This window comes from Aricia agestis, chromosome 21 (assembly GCF_905147365.1).
Source record: "Aricia agestis chromosome 21, ilAriAges1.1, whole genome shotgun sequence".
NCBI classification, from domain to species: domain Eukaryota; kingdom Metazoa; phylum Arthropoda; class Insecta; order Lepidoptera; family Lycaenidae; genus Aricia; species Aricia agestis.
In genome coordinates, this window is record NC_056426.1 from 3,403,368 (window position 1) to 3,421,930 (window position 18,563).

The 18,563-nt window shown below is 36.9% G+C and overlaps 1 protein-coding gene across 2 annotated transcripts in view; it reads left to right on the plus strand.

Annotated features, from left to right (window-relative positions):
* The window catches only part of LOC121737646 (thyrotropin-releasing hormone receptor-like), a 122,043-nt gene extending 104,302 nt beyond the window's left edge, over positions 1-17,741 (plus strand). Inside the window, exons 4-5 of one of the 2 annotated variants that reach the window (XM_042129305.1) lie at positions 6,589-7,620; positions 16,687-17,741. In XM_042129305.1, coding sequence (XP_041985239.1) covers positions 6,589-7,620; positions 16,687-17,728 — 2,074 coding nt within the window. In that variant the 3' untranslated portion in view covers positions 17,729-17,741. The remainder of the gene's footprint in view (positions 1-6,588; positions 7,621-16,686) is intronic. The other variant, XM_042129304.1, reaches the window with a different exon arrangement.
* Positions 17,742-18,563: the final 822 nt, after the last annotated feature.

The following is an 18,563-nucleotide window of genomic DNA, read 5'->3' on the forward strand; positions in this document are numbered from 1 at the left end:
GGTTATATAAGGAGCAGTCTTAAGAAGTTCACCGGGTCATCTAGTAAAAAAATATAAAGAAAGATTTGTGTATCAAAATCTGTAAGTTGGCAGCCCTATTTCAGCTGGAATAGTATGCAATAAATTGCACACCGCGTTGCAAGTAAAGACTTTGAACATAGGAGCCGGATTGTGTAGGGATGTGCCACGGCACTTATCGATAAAAAACATTAAAGTTTTATAAATTTCAATTCAGTTCAAATTCTCACTTAAACAAATTGAAACACTTGTGTACACGACTGCTACAATTATTAATTAGTTAATTTTGCTGCAGTTGGATAGAATGGACTGAGTAATAAAATTATAATATGTAAAATTTCAACACTAAGTTATTATCACAAATAACTCATACTGAACTTTGTTTACGTTAAGATCAAAATGAGTAGAAACGAGGTAAAGGCTTTATTTAAGTGTATCTGGGAGACCTAGCTTTACTCGGAGTTTAAGCAATAAATACTACGAATAATAAAAACTAAGGAATCGTAACTCCCATACTATTACCGTTTTAAATTTGGTTCCTTTTGATCTGTCATGTAACGTCAGCCTAGTACCGCTCAAGGTCACCTAAATATTGCAAATGTATTGAAATGTGTACCTAAGGTACACTTTTTTGACAAGTATTGTGGAGAATGTTTTTGACGGAGTTACTTTTCCTTAGTTTTTATTATTCGTAGAATAAATAACTAAAAATACGCGGTTTTCTAGAAAAAAAAATCGACAATTCTAAAACAGTAGTCAAATTTTTTTTACGAAATAAGGGGGCACGAGCAAACGGGTCACCTGATGGAAAGCAACTTCCGTCGCCCATGGACACTCGCAGTATCAGAAGAGCTGCAGGTGCCGGCCTTTTAAGAGGGAATAGGGTAATAGGGGAGGGTAGGGATGGGAAGGGAAGGGAAAATGGGAGGGTAGGGAAGGGAATAGGGTAGGAGATTGGGCCTCCTGTAAACTCGGCGAAACACAGCGCAAGCGCTGTTTCACGCCGGTTTTCTGTGAGAACGTGGTATTTCTCCGGTCGAGCCGGCCCATTCTTGCCGAAGCATGGCTCTCCCACGTCTAGTAAGATTGTCGTTTAAAGTATAAGATTTATCGACAATAATGAGGCACATCACTAAAACTGACTATTGTCAGATCTTTACGAAGCAATTTTGAGGTCTATAGCAAGAATTCACAACAAAAAAACTATTCACGTTTTTTCAATTCAATGTAGTCATGGAATTTTTACGGTATGCCTTTGTGTACATACATATTTGTATAGTTTTATTTAAAATTCAAATATAAAAGTTAAAATGTTAGCTATGCTACTAAACATTATAATACTCCCCACACCGATTTCGGTGACGGTGGCCAGCTTCATTGAAACCAGACCAGGTACGCAGGAGTAACTTTATAGTGCTCAAGTGTGTGCGAAGTACACAAGAGCACTCTCTATTCGTTTACTCTCATAACCCAGACGGAAGACCGACACGACTGGCGGGAGATCAGGCGCAGGACCGACTTTTTATATGCCCATCCGACGCATGGATCATCTAACATGTCAGACAATCAGGTGATCAGCCTGCATTGTCCTAACCAAACATGGAAATAACACGTTTCCAACGCAGGAATCGAACCCACGACCTCCGAGTCGAGAGCCACGCTCTTAACCACTAGACCACGGAGGCGTTACTTAATATTATAAACTAAATGACGTCTGCAAGTCCGTTTCACCAAAATTCTTATATTGCAAGGTAACCGTTTATTTTTCCAGTATAAAAAGTATTCTATGTCCTTTCCCGGGGCTCAAACTACGAGTACAAAAAAAAATTTCAGCCAAATCGGCTCAGCGGTTTGGACGTGAAGAAATAACAGATATGAGATAGACATACAGACTCCCTTCGCATTTATAATATTTGTATAGATTTATATTGCAAAATCTTCAAAATATAAATTTAAGTTAAATTCTTCAAGAAAATCCGCACTCAAGACATCGGTGCATATTTTGTAGAGCCTCTACGAGGTTCGTAGCACCTCTACGGATTTTCGTAGAGGACCGTTACAGACATACAGACGCATTTTTCATATTAATAATATAATAAACTAAATTTCAGCAAAATCGGTTATAAATCTCTACTATTATGTTTTTGAGGTAAACCTTCTTTATAACAATAGTTATGTGATATGTCCACACTGTGCACTTTCATCTTCAATTTTCGTCTTCAACTTTCATATTGGCGCATTCAATAATTGAATGCGTCAAGGAACGTAACGCCAATATTGTCATTTTTGAAGTTTTGGATACGGTCAGAGGGCATGCGTCGCGGGCATGCCTCACGTTCGCTGTTGACTGCGCTATAACGCATGCCCTTGACGAACAGAAAAAGACACAATGTGGACAAAGCTAATGTTATGCACTTTTTTGATGGAAAAAAATGTTGAACTCTCGTCAGGACACGTGGCTTGATCTAAAATTTGTAAGAGAGAACAGACAGACTCACATGCATTTATAACATTAGTATATCTACTGTCAAACGCCTGTTAAAAAGCTGTCGCAAATCACCATTTCTCAAAGCTCGATAAAAATAAGCTTTCTTCACATCAACAATATCCTGGTTTAGCTTTAAAGCTGGAAGCTCGTGAATTTAACAGTACCGTCGGCAAATGTGCGAAATGCGAGCGGAATATAAAAGGTTTTATGTATTATGCAGACCGTCCCCTATCTAGCGATAGCAAATACAGCTAATAGCCTTTATGATATACAGGGTGTAACAAAACTAAGTGATAATACTTAAGAGTGTGTATGTGTTATAGAGAGTTCACTGTGAAAGTAGCAGCGTCGAAAGAGCAATTTTTTTTTTCACTTTTGGATGGGCAAACGCCCCAGCGTCACGAGTTTCCCCACACAAAATTTTTAAAAAATTTGGTCTTTCAGCGCTGCTACTTTCACAGTGAACTCTCTACAAGGAACACATATACTCACCCTAAAGTATTATCACTTAGTTTTGTTACATCTTGTAGTTATATCTAGTTAGATAACGCCCGCAACTCCGTTGCGCCGAAATTCGTTTATCGCGCGGGAACCGTACATTTTTTGGGATGTAAAGTATCCTATGTCCTTTCCTGGGACTCAAAGTATCTCCATACCAAATTTCATGCAAACCGGTTCAGTGGTTTGGGCGTAAAGAACAGACAGACAGACACACTTTCACATTTACAATATTATTAAAGTACCAGATGACGCTCGCAACTCCGTTGCGCCAAAACTCGTTTATCGCGCGGGGACCGTACATTAAAAAGTATCCTATGTCCTTTCACAGGACTCAAAGTATCTCCATGCCAAATTTTAGCAAAATCGGTCCAGCGGTTTGGGCGTGAAGAGGTAACAGACAGACAGACAGACACACTTTCGCATTTATAATATTAGTATGGATGGACAGATCTTTAAATATTGAGTTGTTTTTGAGTAATTTATCTATTCAACAACGTTGTTGATTGGTTTAGAGAGGGTGGAGTTGAGTGTACAAAATATGAGTAATGCATTCCGTGAATGGTGTCACTCAGAAAAGTATGCCGATTATGATTCTGAATGTTCCCAGAGGCGTGTTGGTAATTTTCTACGCCACTTGTTTGTTAAACGTCAAAATTTATATTATGTAAATTTTAACAGGGGTTATATTTTTGTCATAAATTATTGTTGTTTGGTTTTTTAATTGTCAAGAGGCGTTAGTCAAGTTTGTGTTTAGTCAAAGAGTACGCTCCTAACTGGAAACTTCAACAGGGGTTCGTGTAGCAACCAGTTTGAGAAACCATGCCCATTAACGCTCGATTAGGGTCAATTTACACTAGTGCAGAGTCGAAGCGCATCGAAGCGAATGATTAAAACTGAACATAACAAATTCAACCCATCCAAAGCGGTAACGCACTTTATTACTTCTGAGAATTTGAAAAGGCGCGCGCATCCGCGCGAATTCGCGTGAACGCGCCCGTCCATGTTATGCGTTACGCTCGGAGTTAAGGTTGAATGTTCTGTGTTCAGTTTTTGAAAATTCACTTCGCTTCGACTCTGCGCTATTATAAATTGACCCTTAGTACGATTTGTTTTAATAGCGGCGCGGTCGCGCTGTCATTTACATACAATTACTTGTGATCACGCGGTTTAGCCGCCAAACCGCGCGTTCGGGCGGATGCATACGAATCGAGGTTAATATGTTGTCGGTACAATCAAGAATGTAATAGTAAATAGGACATCTAGAACACACGACATTCCTACAATATGTCACAGTTTTATTAACTGTGTTATGTTTTTGACGCGAATTTGTCTTGTGACGGGTGTGAGAGTCGTTCGGCTGAAGATATTTCCAACCAACTTTCTTAAAGTAATGTAACGAATGCATCTTACACAACAAATCAACATTGTTTTTTATCTGTATATAATGAAGTGTCTCAAAATATATCATGGATTATTATCATTGTATGAAAGTATGATATCTTGTTTTTTAGTCTTTAATTTAAAAAAAAACTTTTCCGGATTACTTTGTTTTTAATAAAAGAACATGACTTTTTATTTCGACAATAAACAGCATACAAAAATGCATAAAATGTTATATTTCAACAATCTTCTTTTTTTTCACGCATTTTTATGAAGACTATGATTCTCTAGAAATTACACAGGATAGTTTTCGGAAAAATGAACGGTTTCTGCACTATAACCGAAATAACTGGACCGAGCTTTTGATGATGAATAATGTATTCTTTTCGGCTAGAGTTATCACTTGAATAAAAAGTAGTTGACGTCAAAGGGTTGAATTATACAACTGTTGTTCAGAATACAAAGTGTTTACGGCTGAGCTTACTCTGATGAGTGAGTTCGAGACGAGATCGAAATTGTACAAAATTATATAGACTAGAGAGTAGAGATCGGCTAATGGTCGAAATTCGACCTCAAATAAAAAATTAAAATAAAAGTTTCAAACAACGCTATTGTCAAAATATTGACTTTTTTTTTAGACATAATTCCTGCGACAGTCTCAGATTAATAAAGTCAAATGATGACAGACTGGCCATGTAAGAATTGTCTAACGGTATTTAAGATTCAATAAAAAAAACTAAATCTATTTTCAATTTGACAACAGACTTTAACCATAAATAAAAGAGTACAATTCGTGTGTATAGGCTTGTCAATTAAAATCTCCTAGTGTGTGTGTTGTAGTGTGTGTAATGTTTTATTTGTTAAAAAAATGCATGATAAAAGCATAATTTCAGAATATTATTAGCTCGATGCACTCCTTCACCATATAAACTATAACTGTGCAAAATTTCAATCACCTACGCTTCCGCATTTTTCGTCAAAAGGGATCCAAAGTTTTTCGCTCGCGTATTAGTAATATATAGATACAATCAAAGGGATATTCTGATGACGACTGAATTCGAGTCGAGATCGAAATAGTCTAAACTTATGTAGATATAGTGAGAGGGGTATTCTGTTGACGAGTGAGTCGAGTCGAGATCAAAAAATTGAGTCTGTTGCGCCTAAATTCGGCTGTCGCGTGTAAAACCGTATATTAATCCGGAATAAAAATATCCTTTGTCCCAGGACTCAAAGTATCTTCATACCAAATAATCAAACGGAGACTACAAACAAACACATTTTTTCAAAGTTAAAAAAATATAAATTTTCTTTTTATTTTACATAAATATCAGTCATGTTTGTGTATGGCCATTGGCCTTTCCCTAACCGCTGTCAAATAAAGAATTCTGTTTCAAAACCTTTTGACGAACACCGATCTCGCACCTTTTAAATTAAGATATTCTAGAAACGTCCAAATTTCATTCCAAACTTAGATTTTATAATTTATTTAAACTAGTCTTGGTTCAAAAATACTGAGAATCGTTGAATTCTCATAATCTAAAAGTGGCCATTTACATTTTTATAGAAATCCCTATAATAAAGAATAAAATATAGGACAACAAAGGCATGATCTCGTAATAAACTATTTATAGCAATTCTCAAATGCAAATGACACATGCATTATGATGTACTGCAACGGTGTGGGCCGCATTTTTCATACATAAAAAAGTAAAATGCGGTCCGTCCCGCTGCACGCCTTCATAATGTGCGCGTTCTATACCATAATCAATACATAAAACATTCCGCGAAATAAAACTTTCGTACGTGTTCACATATATTATCTAACTTTATATAAGTTAAAAGTGCTTAACGTCGAGTTGCATGGTTCAGAACCCTTTGAGAAGCAAGGTTCGTAATATTACCCTAATGTTGCTTTATATGCTTTACTAAAACTAACCTCAAAATATATCTCACAAAAAAGTTCAGAAAGTATGGAAATTGAAAGAAGTTTCCTCTAAGTAAAAAGTTGTGAGATGTATTTTGATTTTAGTATTTGCTACTCATGTGCTTTCATTGTTATATTTAAGTATTTATTTTCGTTCTAACCTTCTCTGTCTTTCTACCGAAAACTGTCCTTTCAAACTTCTTATGTGTCAAAAATTCAAATTTAAAAATTTGTATTTCGAACAACACGAGTGACGTTTATATTTTTTTTATTTCAGCCCGATCCTGGCAATAGCTGAACTCCACACGGTGACGAGACTGGACGGCACTTTCTACCAATGTCTAACGCAGGCGGTGACCTTCTGGCAGATCACTTTCTTCGTGATGATCATTATATTCCTCTACGTTCTACCTTTGATTATTCTTATTATTCTATACTCTGTCATCGCCAAGAATTTAATAACAGCGGCGTCGAAAGTCGTGATGAACAAAACTTTCGATCCGTACAACGCTAGAGCGAGAAAGCAAGTGATTTTAATGCTGGGGACTGTAGTTTTATGCTTTTTTTTATGCTTGATGCCATATAGAGTGTTAGCTTTATGGATAATTGTGACTCCATCTGATGTTTCGGACAGTGTGAGTCCAGAGAAATGGTACAATCTGCTCTACTTCTCACGGATAATGCTTTACATCAATTCTGCGATAAATCCGATTCTATACAACATGATGTCTTCGAAATTTCGCATCGGATTCTGCAAGGTATGCGTCTGCTACGAAAGGACGTCAGAAAAGAAGCAGAACAGAAGAGCGCAGAGGACTGTTACCAACGGATCCACTACTAGCAGTAGTTTGACAAGAACTACTAATAGTCTAAAGAAATTCTTCGGTCACAGACATAGTATGGATAAGAGCGACACAGAAACAGACAATAAGGAATCCAAAGACGAAAGGAATTCTTTTTTCGAAAGAATATTCACGAATAGAAGAGTAGTAAGACAGCAGTCTGATCCGCTAGGTGAAAATGTCAAAACTATAGTACATAGAGCTAAGAGCGAGGAAAAACTGGACGAAATAGAGCCAGAGAAAGCTAAAGAAAGAGGCAGCGATACCAAAGGAGACACAGTGAAATACATCGGTCATTCCAGTAAGAAAGAGATAGAAATAGATAATAGTTCTCTAAGACGTAGTGTACTAATAAACTCCGCCAAAGCGCGTAGTTTTGATAGCGAATGCAGTAAAAGAGTGGTAGCGTATAAAAAGATAAAAGTTGACTGTGTATACTTGCAGAAATCAAAGAGTGTGGAATATGAGTTTCCGGAGAGTTTCGTGTAGTGTAAAGTAGTTTAAGTTTACTCATAAAATTTATGATACCACGGGGTTTAAGTCTGTATTGACTACGATTTGAATTGAATGATATAAAAAATATAATTTTTGTGGGATGATACACAAATTTTTAACAACGTCCATATAACAAAAATGTTATAACTATTGTATCTAGTTATTCATGTATACCTTACAAGTAAAAATATTTATTTATAAAGTAAATAACTTAACAAGGTATGTTTGTCTTCGTCTAGTATATTGGAAACGTCACAGGTATATAAAAGCGAAACTTCAATAATAAACTGAGTAAATATTTTTAGTACTTAGTAAAGTAGCAAAAAGCTAAAATGTTTAATTTATGAAAACTAGCATCATGGGAGTAATGCTTACATTGCCTACGATTTGAAAATACTATTTTCCAGTTTTATACCCAAATTCTGCTATCTTTAATACAATACAGCATAATATCTTATTCGATTTAGTCCTTATCTCAAATATCAAATCAACGTCACATAATTATAATATAAACAGAGTAGACAGAACTAACGAGTAGGCCGACTCAGTAGATATCTCGAAATTTATATAGTGGATGAGGGGAGGGTGCTATTTTTGTAGTCAATCGAGCGTCATGGAGACTTAGTAGGTTTTGTACATTAGATAAAACTGATTTAAAAATAATAAGAGCGTTTTTTTATTTTAGTGGTGGGTTCAGAAACTGCAGCCATTTTAAAGTTTTGAAAAAGAAAATATATTCAGAAAACTTCTTATTTAAGTCAGTTAATAAATATATTTTAGACAGCAAGGACTAAATCATTTACTTTAGTGCAAAATAAAATATCTGCGAAGCTTAGTTAGGAAAATATGAAGTTTTGCTTTTTTATATTTTAAAATGTACCTAAAGGCTTACCAAACCGTCTGAATCGTCAGTGCTTTTTATGGAAACTTCTTTGGGGTATACTAAACATCCAGTATCTTTATCTGACAGATCCGATGACATTTCAATGTAAAAAAAAAATTAACCCCCACCGGCCACCACATGAGAAATCTGATTTCTATACCATGACACATGTCGGAAGCCTATATAAGCTTAATCTGACACGCTGGAGCTACTCCCTAAATCCCCTCTCTTCCCCTCCCCAACTAATACGTTTGACGTAGTATCTCATATCGGCCAGCGCGCACCGTACTAATGCGTTACTATAGGTCTACCAGAATCTGATGGCAAAAAGTGAGAAAAGGAATTTCTTTTCTCACTTTTTGCCATCAGATTCTGAGTCAATTGACTCTAGCAATACCGGGGTAATTGAAATAAAACATTTTGATCCTTTTTTGTCCTTATAGTGGCTGATTATGTGTTTGAAACATGCAAATATAATAATTTATCCAATGATCAAGGATATTTTTTGAAAATCTGTCATCCAAATCCAAATTTGCCATCAGATCCTGGTAGAACTACACTAAGCATTGTGCAACATGTTGAAAGCATGTTGAAAGTGACAGTCGCGCCCAACTCGCGTATATTCGCCCGTTTGTTTGAAGTTGAGGTACTCCATTCTGTCTACTCTGGTATTATGGAGAAACAAAGATATCAAACATTTTAACCTAATATCTAAGTATAAGAAAAAAATTAAACCAAAAGATAAATAACAAGCCCAAAAGATAGAAAAATATTGTTATGATTGGTAGAAACAAAAAAGTCATTGGTATTTATTTTGGCCTATCACAAATCAAGATATTATTAAGTAATAATAATTTGCTATTTGATAAGAAACGTACTACATACATTATACTAGTAACGAAGCTGCATTAATATTAAATTAAAAAAATACTATAATAAGAGATGTACTGGTGTGACCTTTATAATTATTGTGGTTATTTATTAAAGCGCTTTCAAACTTTCAATTGATGTGGTTTAAACTTTTTTGTTTTAGCTGTTTAACTTTTTTATTTAAAATTAAATGCTGGTGTATAAAAAAATGTTTTATGAAAATTCGTGTCACCTCACATTGACGACGTAACTTTTGTGAGTAAACTGAAAATGTTAATACAATGAATTTATTTTTAGATTCTAGAGTATATTTATTTTAGGATAATTGCATATTATGTACCAAATATATTGTTCATATCTATGTGTAGTTTTATTCGTCCAATAAACTAGAAAAGATCAGGATGTTTAGACAATTTGCATTTGATAATTTCAACAGATGAGTTGTTAGATTAAGAAATGTGTGGGAATTGATATAACGCATCTCAGGCGCAGCGCAGACGACAGACTATCCGTGACGCACTTTTTAGTCCGTGGATTAGAACCAATGCCATTATATTATTATGCATTAAGAGGATACACCAGGGGCGAGAGAAATTGAAAATAGGTATTTGAAAATGTATTGCTGTCTCACCAATCTCAAGTCTCCCACCGCAGAGCGCGATAGAGACAACACGACAAAAGTTCTAATAAAAGAACAGAAAATCTTCGATTCGTTGTCCGCTGATTCCTTCTCCAAAACTTAACCGATTTAAGTACTTTTTTTATTAAGAATTAAAGCAAGGCTTGAGCTGTGTTCCTATGTTTTATTTTTTTGTATATTTTAGCCAGTTTTGTTTTCTGGGTGTTTGAACACAGAGGAAAATCTGGCAATTTTTTTGGGTTTTTGGACGTTCTTATCTTTTTTAATAATAAAATTATGAAAAAAAGGAAAACATAGGGACATGCTAATAGTGGCCATAGATATTTAGGAAAAAAATCATAACTCTACCGGCATTATCCAGGGAGGAAACAGGGGACAACTTTGTATGGAAAAACGGCGGTGTGGAATCCTCTTAACGCACACGACGCGCAGCGCAGACGTGTGCGTTACTTACTGCATAATATATTATTGCATAGGTTCTATTTCCACGGACTAAAAAGTGCGTCACGGATAGTCTGTCGTCCGCGCTGCGCCTAGGTGACATAACGCTTTCGATGCGTTATTTTAAATTCTATGCATTTTTTATTTTAAGCTTAGCTGTTGAAATCTTCCTATGCAACTTTAAGAACTCAGGAGTATCTTCTGCAGGTGAGTAAATAAGGTTTGGTTTTAAGGGTCAATTCAGACCGCAACGCGACGCGTAGATGCATTTCTAAATGTGTATGGATTTGACAGATTTGCAAGACGTCTCACGCAATTGAAATCTGTCAATTCAGTACAAACGAAATGCATCTACGCGTCGCGTTGTGGTCTGAATTGAGCCATTGTTAGTATAATAATTTGTATAGATTGGTAAAGGAGTTTCGAATTCTGAAATTTCGACAGGGAATGATGAATATCAAAAATGTATGGAATTTGACAAAACGCATCGCAAGCGACATGTTTTAGAATATTTTTGTCCACATTGTGCCTTTTTCTGTTCGTCAAGGGCATGCGTTATAGCGCAGTCAATAGCGAACGTGAGGCATGCCCGCGACGCATGCCCTCTGAACGTATCCATGAAATGACAATGTTGGCGTTGTGTTCATTGACGCATTCAATTATTGAATGCGCCAAAACGAAAGTTGAATGAAAGAAGATGACGAAAATTGAAGACGAAAGCGCATAGCTATTACGAACTTCGCTGTCGACATTATCGAATGCGAATTGTAAACATGAGTGGATGAACCGGGTAAGTAACAATGTAACAATTTTAAAACTGACCTTTTTAGGGTTCCGTAGTCAATAAGGAACCCTTTCCGTCCGTCTGTCTGACCGTCTGTCCGTCCGTCCGTCTGTCTGTCCGCGGTTTTGCTCAGAGACTATAGGACCTACAAAGCTGTAATTTGGCATGAATGCAAATATTAATGACGATAAAATGGTACATGAAATCTTAAAAAATATATTTTTTATGGTACCTTCCCTACACATCAAGCGGGGATGAATATTTTTTTCGCGTCCATGCCATCGTATGGAGTATCGTTGGATAGGTTTTTTAAAAATACTATGAGTAGGTATTCATAGGGCATTTTCCGATTTAGGGATCCGGGAACATTCATTAACCAATAACCATACAAAAATCAAAAACTAGTGTTACTACGGAATTCTATATTGCGCGTGGCCCGACACGCACTTGGCCGGATTTTGCATATATGGAGGCATTATATATGGCGACTGGGATAATGATATGAAAAAAAATAATGGATTCTATGTACTTATATTGTATACTTAGATATATTAGAAGTAGGTAAGTGACAAGGTTTATTCAAATTATAAGGGAAAAATTGAGTAACTGCTATTATATTGTTAAATATTAGTTATCCGGTTCATCCACTCATGTCTTCAATAGTCTAAGCATCCAGAATCTAGAATAATATTGTCTTAGCTAGTATTGTTTATCTTAAATGGTTACATCCTACACTATGTTGCATTTAATTACTGTGAGGCTGACAAGCTGGGTTATCACAGTGAAGCATCTTACAGCTGCGCTAATAAATGAAAGTCCATGGCGTGATGGACTACAATTATTACAATTACTTAATATAATAATATTATTTCAATTATCCTTGGTGCGAAAAACCTATGTACAAAGATAGCAAAAAAGGGATATAGGCGAATAGCCCATAGACGGCCCCAAATTACATAAAAAATAAATGAAACTGTGTTTTCCAATTGCATAATTATATTATAGCGCATTATGCGGTATAATGGGCAACGTCGAATGTTCCAACTACAGCAGTATCCCAAAGTTTATACGTGGGAGATTTATACGTGGGAGAGCCATGCTTCGGCACGAATGGGCCGGCTCGACCGGAGAAATACCACGTTCTCACAGTAAACCGGCGTGAAACAGCGCTTACGCTGTGTTTCGCCGAGTGAGTGAGTTTACCGGAGGCCCAATCCCCTACCCTATTCCCTTCCATACCCTCCCCTATTCCCTTCCCTTCCCTACCCTCCCCTATTACCCTATCCCCTCTTAAAAGGCCAGCAACGCACCTGCAGCTCTTCTGATGCTGCGAGTGTCCATGGGCGACGGAAGTTGCTTTCCATCAGGTGACCCATTTGCTCGTTTGCTCCCTTATTTCATTAAAAAAAAAAAAAAAAAGTGGTCCAGGTGGGCTCCGCGTGAAACTCGAAGGGGTTGGTCACACAACAATCGTAAGCGGGGGGTCCACAAAAATTAATTTGGTTTCCAGTGAAGAACCAAAATGTTGGCTTGATACGCGAATGCCCCTCTAATGGCCGTGGAAGCCATATCCATACTAATATTATAAATGCGTAAGTGTGTATGTCTGTCTGTTACCTCTTCACGCTCAAATCGCTGAACCGATTTTGCTGAAATTTGGCATGGAGATACTTTGAGTCCCGAGAAAGGACATAGGATAGTTTTTATTCCGGAAAATGTACGGTTCCCGCCTGATAAACAAATTTTGGCGCAACGGCGTTGCAGGCTATCTAGTTCAAAATAATATCTTTCGCTTAGAATCAGAACCAAACCGTCACTAAACAAAAGGCATTCACATGAAAGCTGGGTATTCTATCTTATATATAGATGTGATATATCTTATACATAGATGATTTTGATAAAACAACGATTCTGTAATTATATTTAATTTGAACTTGAAAATCGTATTTTTTGTTTAGAGACGGTTTTATTATGAAAGTGCATTATCTTATGCCGATTTCGCCTTTGTGTCATAACCAGCAACTAATACACAGTATTGTATTTATTGCACATTGTATGTGAACTATTGGGATTGCAATTTATAGTGGCACGTTGTACAATACGCATTGTTCGCACCTGGGTAATCAATGACCATAGAGAAAAATAAACAGTGAACATATTCAACGACTTAAGCCTAAAATGTGCCATCAGTGCAAATGTCAAATAAATAATTTGACATCCATACTAGAAAGTTTGCCTGTCTGTCTGTTACCTCTTCACAATCTAACTGCTGAACCGAATTTACTTAAATGAGGTATGGAGATACTTTGAGACCTGTGCGCCTAGCTTGAAAACGAAAAAATTTGTCTACATGTTTTCTCGATGTTTGATGGTTTGTCTCTTCATCTCTATTGACCCTAACATGACATACATTAATTTTTCTCGTGTAGATCTGTCATCAAAATTAGCGAACCCCAACATGACAACACATTTTTATCGACTTTTGTCGAGATTTTGTTATTGTGTATGAGAAGAGTAGTTTTTAACTACACTCGAGATAGTGAGATATCTCTTGTGAGTTGTGACGCATGCTAGCCAGCCTGGTAAGGGAAAGGACATAGGATACTTTTTATCCCGAAAAAAGAACGTACGATAAACTAAATTCTGCGTAAAACACAAGCAATTGTATAAAACGATTTAAAATAGCAGTTTCGCAGTGTAGCGGCCAAACCGCGCGATCGGGCTTACGCACTACGCATATAAATGGAGCCACATACATGGGCGTACCCAGGTAGAGGCAGGGAAGGGCAGCTGCCTCCCCCCCCCCCCCTGGAAGATAAAATAAACGTCAATTTTCCTGGCAAGTGGGAATCAAAAACGTACCTACTCTGCGCAAAATGAAGTGTTGAAAACAAAATATATTTTCAGTCAGATTAATAAAAGTCAATTTTCATGTTGTATAGTAGTAGTATGCTGCCCCCCCCCCCCCCCCCCCCCCCCACCCCTAGCTAAAATCCTGCAGGGTACGCCCATGGCCACATATATTATATATTTTAGATGACGTATATAGTACAATCGAAGTAGCTCGTACATTTGGTAGGAATTCTTCAACTTCTCAACTACGTCCACTCCTCGTAGTTTACGTCTTAACTGTTCGTCGTGTTCGTGCAGAACTTGCATACTTAAGGCTCGACTACGCGCCACCGATTTTCAGGAATTCTGAAGTTCGTAAGATGCAGAGGAGTGTTATACTGATTACTGGGTGCAATATACAGGTATCGGCAGGGTGATTATCGTACGACAGCTATGCGACAGGCGATTGACAGCAGATAAATATTTTCTGCGTCTAGATCAGTAACAGTAGGAATAATAGATTTTTTTTATCAAGATCGGATGTATGGGTTTTTATTTTTTACATTTTACAACGAAGAGCAATTTTACTCATTAAGGGTTCCGTACCCAAAGGGTAAAACTGTCTTCGATGTCTGTCCGTCTGTCTGTCCGTTTACGAAAATTGGGGAAACGTAGGTGCATGAAATTTCGCACAGTTAGGCAAACCGCACATTAGAGACACGACAGTCTTTAGACAATCTTGTTTCAGATAGACGAGTCAGCTTTAAGATTAAAAGAAACAGTTGTGTCTACCACGCGGCGCATACTACGACGACGCAACGCATACATCAGACTAGGTACACAGCTAGACAGTTTTGTCGTTGATGTGCGCGCTCGCATACACTTCAAAGGGAAGCCGACAGTAGTTAGTCAGACTTGTCGCCGTACAGTTCTTGCAGTACGCATTAGACATCTTTGTCTATGAGACGTTTTGATTCAAATGTGCGCGTCTAGTACTTTTTATTATGCGTTAGTCTGTCTAAAAACTGTCGTGTCTCTAATATGCGGTGGCACTAAATAGTTTATATGGTGAAGGAGTGCATCGAGCTAATATTATTTTGAAATCTCTAGTTGACATAATTCGATCAAAGCATATAGATCCGTCAACTGCCTATGAATCAATTTATTCGATGGTACAATACGTAAAATACACGTGCCTAAAATCTTTAACGTTAAACAAATACGAACTAATCAAACTTAACAAAGGCATACGTTGTTATTTTATGATAATAATGATTTGTGTAGGGCTAGGCAAACAGTAAATACTAGATGTATTCTTCAAGTTTCTTCGCGTAGGTCGTAGGTAATAGAGTGTCTTAGGGCCTGTTTCACCACTCCCTGATAAGTGCCGGATAGTCTATCCACAACTTATCTGACAGATACTCCATAGTCCATACTCCATCTGTCAGTTAAGTTGTGGATAGCTTATCCGGCACTTATGAGAAAGTAATGAATACTGCCCAAGGCCAAAGCACGTACGGCATTCTCGCAACGTAGTCGGCCTAGTCTAGAGGATTGACCTGCCCCAGTAGGCAAGTGTCAAGCGATTATGGTAAACGCTAACAAAATGTATGGGATTCGACATAAGTCATCGCTTCGCTAGTGAATACTAATGTCAAATCCCATACATTTTGTGGCATTGGCGTTGGCGTTTACTTGCCGCGTTTGTCTAGTAGGGCAGGTCAATACGTCTAGGACCAACCATGTGCGGGTTTCCTCGTGATGTTTCCTTCACCGTACGAGCATCCGTATAGTGTGCTTGAGATATGAAAACGTCTCATTGTACACTGTACAGGCCTCCACCTGAAATCGAACCTGCACCCTCTCGAGTTCAAATCAAAGACCAACCCGCATGATGTAGATTGTAGAATATAGACGTTCTTTTTTCAAATAAATGAAAAAAAAAAACCAGAAAAGTAGGCCAAGAGTTTTACGTTTGATATAAAGTACAATAATTGAAGAACCTAATTTGTGAAATGTAAAACAGATGCTGAATATTTTAGCATGCAGGTTTCTTTGAAAGTTTTCTCATTATTTTAATGATATGAAGGGCAAACTTTTTAGCTTAAAATATAGATTTTTAGTCCAAATCTGGCGAAACATGAAAGATCTAATAAGGACTTTATGCGTTGGGTCACCAACGACCAATATTGGTCTTCGATTGCCTAATATGATCAACATCGATTGCGCATGACTATAATAATAGATAATATAAATATCATCATAATAATCATGGCTATCCAGCATGGCCTATATGTCATGACTGATGACCCCCATATTTTTTATCTATATTTTGCTGCAGTGGAGGACCAATGCAATCGACCCCATGAAATCTTGTCTCTTTAGCGGTTTCAACGTCAAAAATTGGCAAACACTCTTTCCTTCTTAATATAACATTAAGTATAGCTATCTGCGACATGGTGACCCCTACCCCTGATATGAAAGCTGGATCCGCCTGCCTATAATATCTTTTATAGGGGGATCATCAGCTATTTCTAGGCAATTTTGAGACAAAAATGAAATATTTATATAACTTTTTTTCCTTTCAGCCCAATACTGGCCGTCGCAACTTTCACATACGAGAGATACTCCGACGGCACGGAAGTTCCGGTGTGCCTCACCCAGGCCGACACCTTCTGGTCAGCGTTATTCTTCATCCTCATCATCGCCATCTTCTTCATCATTCCTCTCGGAATACTCCTGGTTCTGTACAGCGTCATAGCCAAGAACCTAATGGAGAACCCAATTATAATATCTCAGCACAGCAAGCACCCAAACAACGGTGGAAACGTATTACGGTATAGGAAACAAGTCATCCTCATGCTTGGAACGGTCGTTTTGTCTTTCTTCATCTGTCTGCTCCCCTTCAAAGCCCTGACGCTCTGGATCATCGTCTTTCCACCAGAGACCATCATGTCTTTAGGCATAGATGGCTACTACATCCTCCTATACTTTTGCAGGGTAATGCTATATCTGAACTCAGCTATAAACCCAATTTTATACAATTTGATGTCGTCGAAATTTCGTGACGGCTTTGTGAAGCTACTGAAAATAAATAAGCTGGTCAGATGCGGGAGGAACATAAGAGAGAACATGCAAAGAAGGGACACCTTCAATACGACAACATCGACAGGTTTTTCGAGCAGCAACACCACAGAATCGTTCTGGAGACGATACAGCAATAGGACATCATCACAGAAATACTTCTTTAACAGGGACAGCAAGAAACTGAAAGAGAATAAAGATGCATTCGGAGCCAAAGTGCAGCAAGTGAAAATTGGTGAGATTATAAACGTGGAAAACATGAGACGGAATAGCATGAAATTTATTGCAGCTATGAACGAACTCAATGATAATTTAGGTGATGTAATTAATGATAATGATACAAATAATGATATACAAGTCGATGTCCATTGTAATGACGATAGACAAATACAAATATTGAATCTAGATGTTAAAACTAACAATGTGTATTCTGTAACATTAGATGTTAATGAGAAATGTGAGAAAAACATGTTTGTGTGCGTACCTGCGCAAGAGTGTAAGAACATTATTGTATACGATTTCAAAAGTAATGAGAGTTTCGTATAGATTTTAGTACGTAAAAGAGGTTGTATTTTTTGTTAAAATTGTTATAGTTCTTGCAATCTACGAGTGCGCGGCGCCCTTAGTTGTGTTAGTGACCATATCTATACACGCGTACATGGCTCGCTCGCTACTGACTGCTCCGTCAGGTACGCACACTAACGAAAATGTCTATATTACAATTACAACTACAAATAAAGGCTACGCGCACTCGTAGATTGCAAGAACTATAATTTATTAACTAATGGTTTTAAAGTTTATTTTTATATTTTGTTGTTAATATTATTTTTACTATTTAAGTTTCGTTGTAGTCGAATTCACCAAAAATAGATGTAATTATAAATATAGTTCAGTTGCACGTAAACCTATCCTAAATAATTGTCACCTTACTCCTTATATTATATGGATAAATAATGTAAGTTTTGTATCAGATAGAACGTATTATACATGTACCCTTCCATTAAGACAATAAAGTATGGTATCATTATTTATATGAAAACCTACCTAAATATTTTATTAATGTAAAAAAGTCCGCTACACATTTTAATAATTTTACTTTCATAGATTCTTATATATTTATCAGAATGTCGAATTTGGTAAGTAACGAAAAAGACCAAGTTCTAGTCTAAGTTTTTGTGTCACGTTTTATTATATCTAAAGTATTTATGAATGAAAGGTGCGATTGGCGTTGTGCCAAAAAAACGTTTTTTAGTCTTTTTACAAAATATTATATAGAACCTTATAAAATAAGGTTCTACCAAAGGGTAAATTATAATAAATTGCGTAACACTTGCATAATTTATTATACTACTTATACTATATAAAAATATTTATTAGGTTA